The 19,293-nt window shown below is 40.8% G+C and overlaps 1 protein-coding gene across 4 annotated transcripts; it reads left to right on the top strand.

Moving 5' to 3' along the window:
* Window positions 1–246: 246 nt before the first annotated feature.
* Window positions 247–18,937, top strand: LOC128754079 (rab11 family-interacting protein 4B-like). Of its 4 annotated transcripts, XM_053856412.1 has the most exons (15): window positions 500–580; window positions 6,168–6,288; window positions 8,142–8,392; window positions 8,800–8,985; window positions 10,396–10,530; window positions 11,387–11,422; window positions 13,225–13,324; window positions 13,926–14,029; window positions 14,138–14,278; window positions 14,439–14,520; window positions 14,587–14,724; window positions 15,072–15,230; window positions 15,850–15,918; window positions 16,273–16,416; window positions 16,624–18,937. In XM_053856412.1, the coding sequence occupies exons 3-15, from the start codon at window positions 8,175–8,177 to the stop codon at window positions 16,738–16,740; spliced, it is 1,629 nt and encodes a 542-aa protein (XP_053712387.1). In that variant the 5' UTR covers window positions 500–580; window positions 6,168–6,288; window positions 8,142–8,174; the 3' UTR covers window positions 16,741–18,937. The 4 variants fall into 4 exon arrangements, with proteins under 4 accessions (XP_053712385.1, XP_053712384.1, XP_053712386.1 ...); XM_053856410.1 differs by lacking the exon at window positions 6,168–6,288 and having other exon boundaries at window positions 247–580; XM_053856409.1 differs by lacking the exon at window positions 6,168–6,288 and having other exon boundaries at window positions 247–580; window positions 8,127–8,392.
* The last annotated feature ends 356 nt before the right edge of the window (window positions 18,938–19,293 follow it).

Below are 19,293 nucleotides of genomic sequence, written 5' to 3'. Positions count from 1 at the left end.
CAACTGTCACTTCCATCCTTCTCCTCCTCCTCCCCCTTTTTTTCGCAGCCCACACAAGCGCTCGACTCTTCTACGGTCCGGGCAGACAGAGGCAGGCCGGGCTTCATATGCAAATATAGCCTGAGTAGGCGGCAGCCAAGAGCACTGAGTGCAGCAATGTCATGACTAACCGAAGCCACGCCCACATAAAGCCAGTTGCTCAGCAACGGTCCACGAGGGGGAGGGAAGATGGGCCGTGGATTGAGTGAATGCCAGTCAGCCGGTGGACCAGTCAGGCAGAGAGGGAAGCGAGTGAGGCTGGAGTCCGCGCTCGTGTTTGTCTGTGTGTGTAAGTGTGACTGGCAGTTTTTTCCTCCGACTGGCCAAAAAAATGAGCACACCGGGGTTAAAAGAGACCGGCTCCTTCCGACCCTTTGGACTGCTCTGAGTGCTTCCTTCTCCTCGAGGGAACACCTGTTTGTGTGCGGAGAGCAGAGCCACTCCTGGTCCAGACACAGGGTGGATGACTACGGTGGATGAGCGCTTTTCTGGCGGAAAGAGGAGCTCTGTCAAATATGGACTCCCCTCACTAGTGAACGGGGTAAGCATGCACCCGACCGGCTGCAATACGGGGCTGATGTAAGACTACTTGACAGAAGGAGGACACGGAACAGCCTGGGCCCGGGAGACAGTAAAGCATAGAGTTAGTTGTACACTGGGGTGAAGCCTAGTGAGTCGTGGGAGTGCTGCTCATGGGGGTGGAGGGGTGGTGAATGGCAGTGCAGAGTCCATTGTTCCTAAGTTTGTGTCCTCGTGTGTGTGCGCGCGCGCGCGCATCCCACCTATCACCCGAGCTGCTACTCGGCTGCAGGTGTCATCCCTCCACACTGGAACACACACTCACACGATCTGTGCTTACGAAGACAAACAGTCCTGTCAACAAATGTTGACAGGCACAGTCAGAGTTGATGGTGTTGCTGGATGTGGACGTCCAGCCACGGCTGTTAACATTAGAGCCTGCTTGTGTGGAAATAACAGGAAGATTTCAACATACGTTACTAGAGTCGTCAGCTTCTAAAAAATGAGAAGTGCACTACTGTTTTGAAGCACTGTTCCTCACAATGCAGTAGATGTAATAAAAACAACCAATGTGAGACCTGCTGTATGTGTTGTGTCGGTGTATGTTAACAATGCTCAGACAGAGTTACATACCTAATTGATGGTCCTAGAATAGAAAGGTGAGGTGAGTTTTGTTTGTTGTGTAAGAGTCTCAGTAGCAACAAATGACGTCAGGTGGTTTTGAATACTCCTGTTCTGGACTGGACATTACATAATGAGATTAACTTTTCTTCAGTCAAACAGGAACTGGTGTCGAAAATCATTTTGTAAGACTTTTTATGTGACTATAATGGCGAGCTCCTGAAACCCGGTGCTGCCTTTGATGACAGATTATTGACTACATAAAACTATGAGGTAACAGTGTAACTTTGCACGGTGTGTACACTAGGACGAGAATAACTAGATTATCAGTATAGTGCTGAGCTGTGCGGCCTGAATGGAGGCTAATCTGTAGTTAAAACTGTCACTCCTTCTCTCACGAGTGCGTGAATTCTTTTCACTGTATTTTTGTGTCTTGGCTTTTTTCTTGCTTGAAATCGCGTCAGAATTCTGCTGACAAAGAAGCTGGACCTCCTCCTGTGGGTCTGCTGCTAATGACACTGAAATGCCGCCCATCAATAGATGTGCGCAAGTCTAGCGGTCAGATCAGACAAACACACTTTGTTTGATAAACCCAGTGACTTTTTTTTTCACTTTTCATTGGAACGCAGTAGAGGGGCACCTAAGGGACAATGACCAAGCGGGCGGTAGGACATCAGATTCTAGGAATGAATGGCACTTGGATAGTGTTGGAGTATCACGCAGTGAAGGCCGTGGATTACTGGGGATCCTCCTTGTGAAACGTTGCTGATTCACCCTTCACCTCTGCGCAGCAAACATATTAAGGCTGGTTGGTTATCACGAATGGACTAATCTAATCCCCAGTCTTTTGTCATAGCTCTTGCATAAGTACAACTTTGAGATTCATGACGACAGTTGCTTGCTTACTAAATTAGCTGTAGTTAATAGAAATAAATAAGAAAGCTCAAAGAGAAAAACGTTTGGGAAAAAAAACAAGTGACTGATCTAGAAAACCAATGTACTCTGTGGGGAGTAATGCTATTTATGAGTCTACAAACACATTTGTAGTTATGAATAACTGCCAATACATGATATATGATCATATTTTAGACAGTATCCCTTTTGTTTTAACTGCGAGCTGTGTTGTGACTTCAACTGTTTTTCTGTGGAACTGATGTTCATGTTGTTAAGGAAGCAGGTGTAAGCTGTTAAACATTGAAGAGGTGCAACAGACAGTTGACACCCTGAGGACAAGTGTCCTAACGCAAACACACCTGCTGACTCACTCAAATCATATTCATGAGACTTAAAATGAGAATATGAACCTGTATATCGTTCCTCTAAGAGGTTTAAAAAGGTGCTTGTTTATTTAACAGCGACCTCTCCTGTTAATCACTTGTGTTGTGTTTTGTGCCATTTGGTTCTTGTAAGCGGTCGTACGGTGACTTGATCTCAAAGGGAACTCAAATGAAAAACATCGCCTAATGTGAGGAATTTCAAGTTCACCTTGTTTAACGGCTGGTACACACCCACAGATGTACAGGCAAACATTTGTATTGACTCATTTTTCGGGTTTCCTTGCTGACTCTGCTGTTTCCCGACTGGCTTTCTTCCTGATAGTACTTTATTGAGATGGTTAATCCAAAAATGTGATGTCAGTATTTCCACACATCAACATTGAATTTCTTTAAATGCTTCCTTTTACTGGTTTTTCGTTTTTTTTTTAAGTAAGCCACAAACAGATTAGTGTCTGACTCCTGTCCCTCCCCACATTGTCCTTTGTCCCCAAAACATTCCTGGTAATCCAAGTAGCTACCTGGTTTCCCTTGGGACACGGCATGAAGTGCGTAGTGTGTTTGTAACTAAGAGGGGTGGAAAGATATAGTGTTTCTATATTTGTCAGAAAAAGAAAAACGGCTGTGTGTGAAACAGAACAGAAATAAACATACTGAAACAAAGACCATCAATTAAAGTTTTGTCATAACAGGGTCTGTTGTGAGTTGCTTCTGGGAGTTGTGCGTTTGGTCAAACCTAGCTTGTTCCAGTGAACTATGACTCACTACCTCACTCTGTATGTGTTCTATGACTGTGTGCATGTGTAACTAGCCTGTCTTCAACTACGGGAACAGACCAAAGCAGAGAGCTGCTGCCTTCAGGGACTATAAAACCAAGATAGAACAGCAATTCAACTTCCGCTCTTGATCTTTGAAGTGTTTCATGAAACCTTTGTGTCTCCATCATACAGATTTATTTTTATTCATTTGTGTTCGTTTGTTTAGTGTGTTTTCATTTTATAATCTTTGCCATTGATGGAATGAGTGGAAAAGCTGCTAAAGAAAAGAACATTACATTACATTGCTCAAGCCTACAGTCTGTTTATTTTCAGGTAATATAATATTGTAAATTTTCAGAACTAGATAACCGAAGCGTTTCCCTGACTTAAGAGAAGTCTAAACTGAATGTGTTTCAGCTGGTGTGAATGTGTCAATTCACCACATTTAAACTGATGTGGTTGTGATACACGAAGTCTGCTGCTATGTCTTGTCATTAAACACGTCACAGCAGACAGACGCACCACTCCCCGCTTACCCAAATGTATTTAATCTCCCACGTCTGGTGTTGGCACAAAACTTCTGTTGTTGATCAGTAGGACTTTCCTTTTGTGTTTATGTATAAAAAAGCACAAACTGTGACATGCTTTTGTTTGTTACATGAAAAGGTGTGCACGACAATGTTCAAAACAGTTGATGCAGTTCACACCCAAGTTTGAAGTGAATTCTTACAACACATGGGGGGTGATGAAGTTTTCCTCAGTGTGACCAATATCTGTCACGTCTGGTTCTTTTATTTACTAGCGGTTGAATCTATTTATTTCAAGTGGAAGCTCTTTTGACCACACTATTTGAACCTCACGGTTCTAGACTTGAAGGTCAGCTGTCATTCATTACAATGAAATGCATAGGAATCGTTTGAATCCAAAAGCATAGCATAGTGAATTTCTGTTCATGATGGAGCCCCTGTTTCATGTGTCCGTATCCCATCGGTGGTGCCACAGCTTTGGTAAGCAGCATCCAAATTCTTGGTTTCTTGCTGGTTTGTTTCTTGAGCTTGATGAGGCTCCTTCAGCTTTCCCGTGAAATTGTGATATTTCATCTTCTTTACCTTGTTGAATGTAAATTGAGTTAGTCTGTGTTCTGCATGACACAGAAGGCCTTTGAGTTTGAAGCGAAAAATCAAAGCAGAATCAGTATGACACCTTTTGTGTGCATATTTGTATCACTCCAGATTCTTCAGAGAGGACAAGAGCAGCAGAGCTACAAACACAGACAGAAAGGAGGGAAAGTGTCTGATCTGTTGAGTGCATTTTCAAGCCGAGTCTCTCCAGCTCTGTCTGTCATCACACGCTTTCTATGCTTTTTATCTCTTTCTCTTCGCATCATCCGGCCTTTAAATCACCTCTCCTTGGATCATTGCACCCTCCGAGGCACAGTTCATCAAAACTTCATCATGGTGGATCCTAAGAATTAATGTTGAAAATTTGAGACCGCTCTTCCGACACAGACTAACACATTTCCTTTGACCTTGCAGCATTTTCTTCACATGTATTGATTTGATAACATGTATTCCCATGTCCAAAGTAAGAGAACTACTTTTTAACTTATTCTGTCCGGACACAATTTGGAAAGGCGCAATGTGTGGTTTTCATCCACCTAGTTTTTATGTCCAGAATGAACTGTCAAGTTAAAATCCAATGTGTCTCTTCTGTGACATTTTAATCAATACAGCGAGAAGTCCATTACCATTGACATCATTCCCCACTGAGCCATGAAGCAGAGTAATGATTTGATCAGCACTAACATGATGCCCTCAGCTTGAAACTCACCCGACATCTTTGTCCACTGTCCTTTAATTCATTCACTAAACAACACGGTGGAGGGTTGAAATTAAAAGTCTCCAACATGGAGCTAATGATGATCAGATAGTGTCTACATTAGTGTTAGTATCTCAGTATATGATGTTTGTAATGCTTGAATCCAATTTCAATTATCATTTATCAGATTTCAAATGTAATATTTCTGAGAGTAACAGGAAGTTTAGTTCCTCTGATTGATAACTGACACATAAATTCAACCCAAACATCCTTAGCAAAAGTAAATGGTCTTCATTCACAAATTTGATAACATTTTGTTTCCATAAAAACTGTAAATCATGTTGTGTTGCTGAAGAGTTCAATGCTCTGTTGTGGTAACTGGGTCAAATGCTGGCGCCAGCTGATGACCAACTTTGTAAAGATGTGCGGGTGAGTGCACTGAAGTTGAGGAAGTTGTGAGCAGTATCAGCAAAAGTTTCAGCCATTTGTCAATAGTTTTTGAGGAACAAGAACAGGGTCACGCTAACAAAGCACTACAGCCCTATTTATTTGAACCACATTGTCTAGAAGCAATAACTGCTTGGTCAGTGAGCTCCACAACCGTGAGTGGTAAAATCTATGCAATTTATAGATATCTAATAAATAAAATGTATATGCCACGTGGGTTTACAGGTTAAGGAAATAGCAACACTAATTTAAAAAAAGGAAAAAATTGAGGGAAACATTCATAATTTGTTTCTAGTTTTGAGATTGTAACTAAACCCCCAATTGTTTTGCCTGTCTGATGTGTTTGGAATTTTGGTGATGTTGCTTCTCTCCGCCATCTGCTTTGACACATATCCTCTCCAGCTGGCTGTGGCTGAGTTTGGGAACCCTATCATTCTGGCCTCAGTATTCATGTTTTGCAGTCGGCTCCCCAAATTTGCAGCTCAGCTGTGCTATTATCACTGCAGAGTACAGAAGACGTCACCAGTTGCCCCTTGTTCTCTGAACTTGCTTCACCCAAAGCCAAAGAGCTTGTTTACATCAACACCACGTGTGATATTGCTCTCATGACATCATCAACGCGCGTCTCAGGAACTCACTAAATGCGACACTGCAGTGAATTTGTATTTATGTTTCATTTATCATTCAACAGAACCAACTTTGTTGATCATTCATACCTTCACCGTCAGGATTACTGAAACCATGGCAGCCAGCCCCCAACACAGAATGGAAAGCGGCCAATCAAGATCCAACAGAAAGAGAAGGAGGCAGAGGTTTTTGACGTTTGTTGAATTGGCGACAATATAAATGCTACTTTTCAAATCATCTCTCCAATCTGTTGCCATCCACACCAACTATGATGCATTGTGTTTCCACTTCATTGTGATATTGTTTGGTCACGTGGGATTTCATCTTAAAAAAAGAGATAATTACTCTGAAGGCTTGGTGCGCCATCACCATTTACACGTAGCAGAAACCCTGGTTATTTCCTATTTTAAAAGACCATACAACTATTGCGTACACACCTGTTAATGTCTTTAAATGAAAATGTCATGAACTCTACATTACCGGAACATAGCTAAGTAGAAAGAAGCCTACCCATGTCGGTAGCCTTCTCAGTGAGAAGACGGGTTGCCCTCAAGTTGTTTGAATTTCTATTTCTACTCTGCAGTGAATGTGCGTTTTTTTTTCATCCTGCAAAAAAAGTGCCTGTGGCTCTTGCAGCTCTACACTGCCTCTCTGTCCTGCAGAATTGTCTTTCTCTCAGCCTAAGCTTAAGCTAACATGAAGAACATTCCCTGCTACAGATTTTCCTGCACCTGATGTCTGTAAAGACAGTTGTTCATGACCGCAACTCATACTGAAGCACCAAATCCAGAATTTAGAATATAGAGAGAATTTAGAATAGAACAAATATGAGGAATAATCATGGTAATAATTCCATATGTTTGAACACTGGTGCCAAACCATAAAATGCTCTTTATGAATCTTATTAGCGTCTTTTTTAATATAATATCTGCGCAAAATTATTGCAGGGGAAAGAGATGTCAGTGATTGCTTTTGCTTGCATCACCCTTTTAAGGATCTTTTTTTTATATACATAATGTTTCTTGATTATTCAGAATTTTTAATAGGAACAGTTTTGATTCCGACACAGTTGTACATGAAATCTGCTGATATCGATGCCTGGCCCTCATTTCTAATTTCTCAGCTCCTCCTGAAACCTTTCTCACACGTTGGTTTTGTTCACTTTGAAGTAGTTTTGATCAGACGGTGGCTGAACTTGAAATATTTGGCTGGTGGGAATTAGCGAGACAGTTCTAAGAAAGGAATGCATAGGAGCCCCGATCCTTTGCTTTGTGGTGTCGTGACAGCCCCCCTGTTGATTCAATTTAAAAACTCTCTTTATCAACTTGAAAGGTTGAGCAGCAAGTTTTTTTCTTCACAGTAGGCCAGTGTTTGATGTAGTGCAAACGTCAGGAGGCAGATAATAAGAGCAAGCACAAGTCATGGCAAATAACATTCCCAAGATCTGAAAATACTAGATTAAATAAATTCAGGGTGATTGTAGATCTGCCCATATAATTACTGTGAGCTATTTAAAACATAAAAGAAACATTGTATTTGCTCTTCAACTCATGACATGTAGGTGGACAGTTGCCAGTTTACCTGCTGGGCTTTTGAAAACAATGACTGTCTCTGCTGTTTTGATAAGTTCCCTATGTTGGCCGGGAGCTGTTCATTATATTATGCTAAAATTCTTGTGCATTTTTATGTAATTTGCATTGTTGCTGCCCCATCGGCCACTAAAAACAATTTGACACACCATCAATCACCTCTTCACTGACATTGCCATCATGTGGCTCTGTGTTTCAGCTGTTGAGACAAATGGTTGCTTTCATTCGCTTAAACACAGCATAGGCCAAAACAGGTGACGAGTGAAATCACATTTGACCTTTCCGGCTTTAAGCCCAAGAGCTAGACAGATCCCCCTTTGTTCCTCAGCAAGACCAATCCCCACGCTAATCCTTTCTTAACATGCTTTACATTTGATACAACTTTTGTGGAAAGCTAAACCATTTTCCCTATGGAAACCTGAATATTAAGTTAGTCTTGTCGTTCTCAGGGCAGTGAGGAGGAGTGGGCTTCTGTGGACATCATGTGCACAAGGGCCTATCCTGACCTAGTCCCTGAGTGTCAGCTGTTCCCAGGAGAGGTGGAGGAGTCTGAGGAGGACGTGATAGACAGCAGCAGGGAGCGGGAGTCTGACAGAGACAGCGCTGTTGAGAGTACACAGGGATCAGACACGTCAGAGGGGCTTCCTCGACCAGGGGACCGGGAGGACGCTCTAGGGGATCTCTTCTTCTCCAATGACAAGTAAGATCTGAGACATCCTTTTATACATGAGACAGTCTTTAATATACACCAATCATTGTGAGTCATAACAGTCCAGATGACACTGAAAAGAAGCATCTTTTACTTTGCTTCGCTGAAACGGCTATCAGGCAAGTGTGCATCTAAACACATGGCTTCCTGCTGTTTGCTCCGACATGGTTCTGTCTAGACTAACATGCAGTAATGTTTCCATGTGCTTTAAAAAGACCAGGCAGGTCCAATTTGTATCATAATTTTCACTTGGTGCCGACTACAACAGACCACAAGCACTGCTTATATACTGCAATTTCAGAAATATAATGCAAAGAAATGTATTATGAAATCAAAATTTCTTGTGATTTTGTTTTTTTTCATGTGGTTCATTTCTGCATCCTCTTTGCGTTTTTAAGGTGTCACCCCACCAGCATCTCTGTGACGTCAGACCTATCAACACGTTCGTCTGCTTCTTTAAACGAGGAACAGTTTGAGGACTACGGAGAAGGAGAGGAACCGGACTACTCCACCAGCAGCCCCTCACCTGACGAAGAGACACGAACCAACGGCTACTCTGACCTTGGCTCGTCTGTTCCCTCGAGGTAGGAACACATGCATATGCATTTTACTTCACGTCTTAACTTGTGTTCACTGAAACTAACGTTATGAATACAGAATTTTGTTTTGTAATGTAAGATATATAACAACAATAAAGTGATAATATTTGATTATTTGAGACTCATATGAAGGAGGAGGAGGTTCATTCATAATGCATTGTCTCTTTAATAAAAATGAATGATTATATTTCAATCAATTAACGTGATTTTGTAGTTAACTGGGATCCTTGAAAGGTTAATGCTTATGGACCCAATGACATTGGATGTCCCAGAGTTGAGCAAAAATCCTTTGTATAAAACAAGATGAAACTGAAACAACCATTTACAATTGTAAACTTCATTAATATTGAGGTGCTGCCATTTGTATTAATTACTTTTTTAAACCTCCAAAATAATGACACCCACCACCTCCAGATACTGTAGGTAGAACATACCATCGTGCCGAGTTAGGTCAATTCAAGCAAGTGTCTGTCTTAATATTAAAGAACACATGGCGAGTGCTTTCAAAATCTCAAGTTTTCACTGTTTGTTGTAATGATCAGATCAAAATATGGAAAACATTCAATTCTGTATAGACTTTTTTGTTCCCCTTGACATCTGCTGCAACCAGCAATTTTTTTAAAATTGTTTTTATTAAATTAATGTTGAGCCACATCAATAGGATTTATTGTTTTCTAAATCAAAAGAGCTGTTAAGTAATGGAAAATAGCAACTATTAAATGATGACGAATGGGTGATGCCAGGTAAAAGTAGGAGAACCAGTAAAGGAGGACATGAAGAGGACAGGTGTGGCTAGGGAGGATTCACATGACTCTGCATAATTGCTCATGCACCAATTGTGATTTATAAACCAATGGCACTAGCAACATCTTAAATCTCTGTAATGATATCTTTAATTGGGATTGGTAATTGTTGTCATATTCAAATCTGAGGCCTTCTTGATTTGGTGTGTTCTAAGTTTTCGTGGCAGAAAGTCATGAGGACATTGAAAGTATATCTCTCAGGCTTTTTCTCCTGGTCCTCCTTAATATTCATCAGCGACCTGTGCTTAAGAGGATTAAGACTTCTCACCGATACACTGGCAGTATTGCTGCGCGTTCGTTCTCTGCATACCAAGCAGACAAAAGTCCCTGAGTGAGGCTGAGTCAGAGAATTATATGCAGAGTAAAAGTAGTTGCCGTTCGGCTGTACCAAATATTTAGCTCAGTAATAGGTACTGCCATGTCAGAACATTACAATATACACAATATACTGCATGGCAGTGCAAAGTCAACATTGTCTATGTATGCTTTCAAGTGCTTTGGTTTTGCTACCTAAATTTACACAAAACACTGTCATATTTGTATGAACAACTGCTCCTGGAATGTGTATTGTACGCTCTGTGTCTGTTCCCAGTGCGGGTCAGACTCCTCGGAGGCTGAAGCACCACAACAACACAGAGCAAATGGATGTGTACTGTTCTCAGTGCAGCAAAAAGGTCAACCTTCTCAATGATCTGGAGGCTCGACTCAAAAACCTCCGGGCAAACAGGTACAATGTTATGTTACGCTCTTGTGTGGTGGGTGGCAGTGTGGCCTCATCATCTGGGTGTTGTTCGCAAGCTCAAATTGGATAATGAATTTCCCAACAACACCCTTAATAATTAGGCCTCATGTGCTATTATTAAATAGAGAAGGCAACATTATGATTGTCGGTATCTTTTAAAGCAGTCGAATGTGCTGTTGTTCTCAGCAAGTCTGAAGGAATGTAATAGGCGCTTGCATCCCCATTAAACATACATACACACTATTGATTCCTGAACGAGCCAGTCACTCTTGCTCACGACTTCAATGATTGTGGCTATTATGGTATACACCGTCTGCGGTCAACAGCCTGTCAGCGGAATAAGTGCTGACTTGGTAAATGAACAGCACAGATGACAGGCATTGGTGGAAAAAAGCTTTTGAAAGGGGCAGATCAACGCTTTCTGCTTTCATGATAAATAATTCACGACGTGTGTGAAGTGTTTTTGAGCCAACTGCTGTTTGAAAAAGTCTATCTGCTTTAAGGATTTGTTGTCAAACTTTTGTAACGAAAAATAGTTGGTGTATATAGTGTTAACATGTTTGTGTTATATAGCATTGTCTACAGATGAGTGACATAGACGTGACTTGATCTGATTGTTTATTATTGAGCTTCTTTTCTTTCCTCTCGCCTGATAAGACACCGTGAAAATATCAAATCCCCACGCCTCCCACTCCTACCTCCTCCAGATCTTGAGTTTTGACCAGATTAAAAACATAGATATGTAGAAACCCCTCAAGTCACTGTGCTTCACATTAACTTTTGTTTTATTTCCTTTGGCCATTGATGCTCATTAGATTTGCATCTTTGTCTTTTTCTGCAGCCCAAGCAGGAAAATATCCAGCACTGCCTTTGGAAGGTAGGAACGTGTTTCATTGTTTGCCTCGCGTCTGTGTTGCCTATAACTTAGTTTGGTTTCATTATTTTTTTCTTTGCTCATATCATTGTCATCTACGAGTGTTTTTCCTGTGAATTTGAAGGAGTTGGCCTTCAGATCAGCCTGTTAGTTCCTCACGATAACTGCTGTATGGGTTAGTCTTTTCATCATCCCCACTGTCTGAAAAGAAGCAGGGAGTTGTTCACACATTATGGTCACCAACAGTCTTCTGTAGTGTGCGTTTGATTTTTCACATTCATGTCTAAACCATTGCTCTTATGGTGAAGTTATCAATTATCCAGGGGCACCTTAAGCATGAAAGACTTTATATTTTTCTTTCATTTTTATGTGTATGTAACATAATTGAATTGCTGTGAATAATGCATTATGACCTTGGAACTTGAATATTGATGTACATTTCAGAAAACCTTTCCCTGAAACTGGAGTTAGTGTTGACAGAACAATCAGACATATTTGAACGCACCATTGGGCGTGTTCAGAGAGCTGCAACCGAGCAATGATGGAAGGCGACGAAAGGTTATTGTGGTTTTTGGCGTGTCCCTGTAAATAAAAGGACAGTTGGTGCCTGAAAATTTGGACTGTTTTATCTTGCGCATGTTGCTACAGTTTTTCAGCCCTGCGCACTTCTATCAATTCTACACTCAATGCTGCTGGTGGTTTTTAGTCAGGCATGCAGAGAAACTCAGGAGAGAAAGAGGAAGTTGTCCTGAATTTTAATCATTTGGAACTGCCCTCTAATTACACTGTAGTCAAACGTATCATGGTGCAGCTGGAATATAGAAGCTTTTTATATCCCCTGCTAAGACAGACCAGAGGCATCTGGTGGAAATGGGGCTTCTGTACAGCAGCGTTGCATTAAAAAAATCTATCAGATTAACCATGATGCTGCATGAAATATTCTTCATGTATGTACTTTGACAGCCATATTTCAAACACAACATATCAAGCGTTATTACTATTTGTACAAAATAGTAATATTCGCAGTGCCACTTTTTTAAATATGTGGAAATGCACCACTTCTCCAGAGGTAGAAAGAATTCAGTTGTTACAAATTTGATTTAAGGTTGCAGTTGGTGGATATAAAGGGGGTTAAGATCCAGTATATGTTTGTGTATCTACTGAGTGATCAGTGACCATATACCTTGGTGTGCATGTTTGCTGTATTTGTTGACATAGACATGCTCCCTTATCACTCAGCTGCCTGAGCGTTGTACTGTATGAGTTAATTATTAAAGGTCATTCAAGGGAATCTGGGTTACACCGAGCAGAACTGAAATAATGAATAATGTGTTTCCTCTTCTTGAGTGGAGCTTCTGAAAAAGTTGTGCTGGTTTACAGTGCACCAGATATTTTGGTTCTGTTTGCACCCACAGCAGCTGAGTTATGGTGACACTGTCGGGCCTGATATATGTATTCAATATAAGCTTTGGCTCCTTCGCGGTTTCGATGTTCTGCTCGCTGGGATTACTTGGTTCACTTTATTGTTCTGTCTCTTTGTGTCACTTTGACCCATGTGTTCACTCAGTAGAATTGTTAGTTGCACTGATGCGGAGAAGATTCAATCTTTTGTCTCATCGCAGCCGGAATAACAACTTCAACAACTATGTTTGGTCATGTGATGCCTGACAAGAATCTTCAGGGTCAAATACTAGTTCGGTAGAGACCAACTGTGGATTGTGTGTTTAAGATGCAGCAATTTTGTTGCAGATCAAAGCCAATTTATCATGGTTGAAACAATGTTTTTTTGTTTTTTTTTTGAACAGGCAACTGCTCCACAACAGCAACTTGAGCAGCAGCAATGGCAGTACAGAGGATCTGTTCAGGGACAGCATCGATTCATGTGATATAGACATCAACGAGAAGGTAACACGGATGTGAATGGCCATATGTTAGCGGACTTGTGGAGTGTTGAGCATAAAGTATTAGGTTTTTATTTTGGCTATACACGAAGTAGAAATTGATTGTCTAGATAAATAATAATAATTAATTTATTTTTTTTTTAGGGAAAATGTTCCAAGACAAATGAAATAATAGAAAATAAAAACAATAACACATGAGATAATTTATTGTTGATCTCATGTTTCGATATGTACGGCTATACTTGTGTTTACTTTATATTTTACATGACATAAAAACATTTGAAAGCTGATTCAATGATTTTACAGCAGCAAGAGAAGTAAGCAAAATTTTGCCGCAGTAGCATGTAGTAGAATATCATTTAAAATAAGTGTCATGTGTTCATTGGTTCTGCAAAGTAACAGCATGTTATTAAATTATAGTGATTCTCTGATGGGTCTGACCTGTAATGTGATCACACAGTTTTGTTTTCGTGATTAAACAAATATTTTCCTCCCTTTTAATTGTGGTGAATGGTTTTCTGTTAGTTATTGAAGCCATTCTGAAACATTGAAGATGCAAACATGAAAACTGCCTTTGATTTGGCTGCCTGTGCTTGTTTCTGCAGGTCAGCTCCCTGGAAAAGAAAGTGGCAGAGCTGGAAAATGAGATTTTACTGGATGGTGAATTGAAGTCCAAATTAAAACAGGAGAACACACAACTAGTACACAGGTTAGGTCTGCATTTCAAACTGAGCATTATCTCCTCCAACTGCTGCTCAATTTTTGATTCCTTTCCTTAACACTAAATCAGTAATTCACAATGTTATCTGTTTTATAGGGTTCATGAACTAGAGGAGCAGCTGAAAGACCAGGAAACACGCGCAGATCAGAGTCTGCATGAGGAGCTCAGGCGTCACAGAGATTCCTATGGCAAGATGGAGCGAGACAAGAACACACAAATTGAACTGCTGACCAACAGGTGTGGGATGCTCCGCTACATAATGTTTTTGTGTTCTTCTTTCTGAAATAAATGAACTACACATATGGAGAAGAGTTGCTGGTGACTAACTCAAAAGGTCTAAGGGAAGTGCTGTCTATGTATATAAAGTTAAATAACATCCTGGGTCCAATGCTCGCAGGGTTAACCAGCTTGAGGAGGAAAATGGCGAGATGACTATGAACATGTGTCGACTCAAGTCACAGACAGAGAAGCTGGACGAAGTGAGTTCTTTGAACTGATATTTGCCTTTCAAAACATGACTAGAACTTGTTTGTTCACCTTTTCAGGAGAAGCAGAGGATGACAGACAAGCTGGAGGACACTAGTTTGAGACTGAAAGATGAAATGGACCTGTACAAGAAGATGATGGACAAATTGAGGCAGAACAGGCAACAATTCCAAAGAGAAAAGGACGGTATGCAGGAGGTGAGCTCATTTGGCCTCAGACATTTGTAACCTTGGGTTTTTGGTATCGCTGTATGAAGCACTTGCTACAGACTAGTGAGGAGTAGATGATGTGTCATAACACAGTATTAAGGGTTTATGAGGTTTCATGAGACAGTGTCCATGCCATCAGAGGCCAATAGATCGCACTAGCTGTTTGGATTTGAACAACTGTTGAAATGAAAATAAACACAACATAATTTCTAAACCAAGAGCAACATCTATTGGCCCTTGAAAATTAGAATACTGTTTCATCAACCATGCAATACTGTGTCATGATACCTCATCAGATTATTCTGACTTCGATTGTGCTATACCCTCATGTGCAGCTGATCGAGGATCTTAGGAAAGAACTGGAGTATTTGCAGCTCTTTAAGCTTGAGGCAGAGAGGCCGGGTCGCAGCCGCAGCTCATCCACAAGTCTGCCGGACTACAACAGCAGAACAAGGGAGATGGAGCTGGACTACGACATCAAAAGGCTGAAACAGGTGTGTTCAAAACAACACTATGGGAAGACCATGAACCCTGACCAGTTTCTGCAGTTTTAAAAATAAACAAAGTGACTTGAAATGAGCTGCCAAATATGAATTTGATGCCCCCATCCACTTCCTTCACAATATTGTCATTTGCCTTTGTTCAGCCTCTTTTTAAAACGTTTAAAAGTGTCTCGTGTAGCATTACATTGCGTTCACCATAAAATCTAAACATCTTCTATCACTCTCACAAAGGAACAAAACGTATATACATTGAACATTCTGTAACCAGTACTACTTTTAGAGGTTGTAAAAATCTAGACTGGAGATGATATCAGTGTCCTTTTCCAGCCCTGATTTCCCTTTATATTCCATAAGAAAGCACCCTGTTGACTGGCAACCTTTCTTTGTGGCTCACAATATTGACTTTTGTAGTGTGTCTTAAATTAGTTCTAAATTGGACTTGTAGTTTTTATGTACAGTATTCATAGCTCATACGGGCCACGTAAAATGACATGGCGGTCCGGATATGGCCCCCAGTCCTCGAGTTTGATGCTTGGTTTTAACTACAAATAGCCCAGAGACGATTAATTCTCCTGGTGTCTCTGTAACTCAGTGTGGCATGTTTCTCCAGCACAATGCATTCCAGGAATATTTCCCCCCTGAATTCCAGAACCTGGCTCTGCTTCGTCCTGCTCTGATGGTAAAAAAAAAAAAAAAAAAAGATAAGTAGCTTGTGCGACTCCCTGGGTAACCACTAATCACAATGGATTAGAATTAGATTGAACAGGCTCTGGGTCAGTGCTGAAATTCCCTCACTAATGCTGAACCGTAGAAGATCCAGCTCACCTTCAGCAGTGAAGGGTGCAGTCATCACAGTGTTCCTAACCTCATGCGATGCAGGGGAGCAGATTGCACTGTAACACACATAACTCTTCTTTCTAGTGGTCGCACTTAGAGGAACACTGCTTGGCTACAGTGCTACAACCTGTCCTAAGCTTTAGAAAATACTTTCTAGGCACGAAATTCACATCTTCCTTCCATGTCTTCCTCTCAGGAAAACCAGCGTTTGAAGGAGCAGAATGAGGAGTTGAATGGTCAGCTGCTTAGCCTCAGCCTTTATGAAGCAAAGAATCTGTTTGCTACCCAGACCAAGGCCCAGTCGCTGGCTGCTGAGATAGAAAATGCCTCCAGAGACCAGGTGACTGCACACCCTTCTAGTTGTTTCTCTGTCTTCTTTCATTAAGAAAATCTGTTTAGTAAAAAAAAAAAAAAAAAAAACATAAAAAAGCAAGGCTGGGTTAAAAGCCAAATTTAGGTACTTTTGAACTACTACTACAGAATATGATGTAGTACTGATGTGTGGGAAAATTTTGGAATGAGTGATTTTTTTTTTTTCCTTCCACAGCTCATGGAGGCCCTAAAGGAGCAGGAGGAGATCAACCAGCGTCTACGACAGTACATGGACAAAATCATTCTTTCAATCTTAGACCACAATCCTTCCATTTTGGAGATCAAGAACTAACAGTGAATGAATGGGACTCCAAACCTGGAAAGCTGAGAATCTCTCCTGATGTTTTTTTGTGGATATCTCTGGAGGCAACTGGAACACGCCCCACCTGACTGTCTTTATGCAGTATGGAGCTACTTCAACATAAAGGGAATCTCAGCCAGTAACGTCTGGGGCTTCACTATTAGGTGGTTTTTGTTTGTTTGTTATAACTTGTGGACCACAGTGTGAGCTCATGCTGGACAATAACAATCCCTGGAGATTTCAGAGTGGTTCACCGGATAATCGGACATTGGGAGACACTTGAAAATGTTGGAGAAATTTCTCCATTTGGTCATGGAGATTCCAGAGTATAGAAGAGTGTTTGTGGAGGTCTTTTGTGAAGAGAGAAGATTCTGAGAAGTTTCAAAAAGGTGGTCAGAGAAGAGTCATTTCTGAAGCCAGGGCTACACATACTTTAAGAGGAGACTCCTAAAAGATTGTTCTCATTACAGTGTTACTTTAAGCGCATTTGAATCCTACACTACATGCCGACCCTCAAAAGACTAACGTGTCCAGATGCCTATCCTTGGTGTGGCCGTCGATAGCTAGTCTTTCATAGTGTTGCTTTAAAGCGTAGGAATAGAGTCAAATTGTGCTATCTTCAATTGATAACAGCCATCATGTGTGCTTAAACTGCAATATTGAATTCAGAAAGAAATAATGTCCCGAGTTATACTAAAAAGAACTCTACTGACAACAATACATTAAATAAATCTATATATTGTCATAATACATTTAATTATTCTTTAAAAAAAAAATAAAAAATTATGCATATTTTTGTGACTCACCCTTACTTGACTAACTTCCCTTGTAATATTCTATACTATGATACTAATCATTTTGGCTGCTGAATGTTCCAAAAAACAAACAAACAAGTTTTTAGGTTGCAAAACTATAGATCTACACTTGGGGCAAATATTTCAAATGTTTTCAGAAGTAAAAAAAGGAACATAGGAGTCTCCTTGTACGTGTGGACCATGTGGGTTTATAAAAAAAAAAAAGCCAGCGGCAAGTTTTCTGGACGGCTTGAGTTTGAAACTGAGAATAAGTGAATGTGTTTCCTTGTTTGATCTCGTCTTCCAGAAAATGTTGTGTGTCAATCATTCAGACAGTGAGTGTATTTCACTGGGAAGTGGCCCTTAGTGGATCCAAAAGGCACTTTAGCAAGCAAAAGCTTTAACCACGGCGTGTCTTTGACTACCACGAATGCTGCTTCCCTGGATTCTGTTGTGATAAGCAATATTCTAAGACCGCAGATGACAAGTGTCTTTTGTGTTGCAGAAGAAGTTTACTGTTGAAACTGAAGTGAAATGGTACTGATATTTACAGCAGCATAAATCACCAGCTAAGTATTGCTAACCTAACCTAAACCAGTCCACTTTCATCAGCAGTGCTTCGGCCCAGGTATGTCCCAGCATTGTTGGTGTGAAAACAATCGGAGCTTGATCTGAGGACAGGGAAAGAGCAGTGTTGTTACCTCGCAGTTTCGAGGAAAGCAGGTTTGTAGGACCCCTATTGTGCTTTTCAACTGTTCATAATTTGCCTGTCGTGCTATGTCAGCAAACCTCCATTTATTCCGTGGCACCTGATGGCACAGCAATAAAGGAGCTATCAGGCCGAGCTATAATGAAGATAAGGTGAAGAAAAGTTGTTGAAAGGCCACTGAAGTGCAGCCACGGTGACTCTGTAGCGTTTCAATGCTGTAAATACCATGAATGTACATTTTTATAATTTAGACTTCAGACCCGTCTGCTGGTGTACAGCCGAGAAAATGTCAAAAAAAAGGTCCATCGACGACGAAACAATCGACTGTATTATGTGATCTTCTTGAACTTGAGTTTTGCTCCTTGCACAAAAGCTGTTCTATTTTGCATGGTTCACGTTTTGTCTGTCTGTGCCTTCTGAGGACGATTTCAACAATGTTGCTTCAGCTTGTCTGGTTCTTGAGGTACATCATTGACGTCATTGTAAATCTTGTAAGTAAGTAGTGGTAGTCCTTTGTATACCTGTGCCACTGATCCGTCTTTTGGGGGATTGATACTAAGAAATCTATTTTATACAGATTTATCAGGAAGCAACGTGTTTTTGCTTCAAGCGTACCTAGGAAACTGAATAGCACAATACTGTCGAAGCTAGCATTTTGTCGAGCTAATAAACGCTTTACGCTCCAGGGTTTTGACTGTTTCCGCTCATTAAAATGGAACATTTTGTGCTGTTGGAGTTTGAATGTGGAATCAAATGCTCCTGAAAACAAGGTCCCTAATATACTGAAATTATCCTCACCTCAGACCATTGTTGAGAATTTATTTATTCTTCATTGATGTTCACAAAACGGGAGCCACAAACCTCATAAAACCTCATGTTCTTAAACTCTTGAATGCAGTGCCAGTGTTGGTGCATGTACAGGGGTTGTATATCTGTATATCTTTCTGTAATATTATGCATCAGGCTTCCCGGGATCTGCAGTTCGGTTCTCCAGGTGGATGGAATGCTAAAACATACACGGTCCTGTAACAAAAAAACAAA

The sequence above is a fragment of the Synchiropus splendidus genome, chromosome 2 (assembly GCF_027744825.2).
Source record: "Synchiropus splendidus isolate RoL2022-P1 chromosome 2, RoL_Sspl_1.0, whole genome shotgun sequence".
Classification (NCBI taxonomy): domain Eukaryota; kingdom Metazoa; phylum Chordata; class Actinopteri; order Syngnathiformes; family Callionymidae; genus Synchiropus; species Synchiropus splendidus.
Note: the sequence above shows the minus strand (reverse complement) of the source record. Positions and strands in the feature narration are given on the sequence as shown.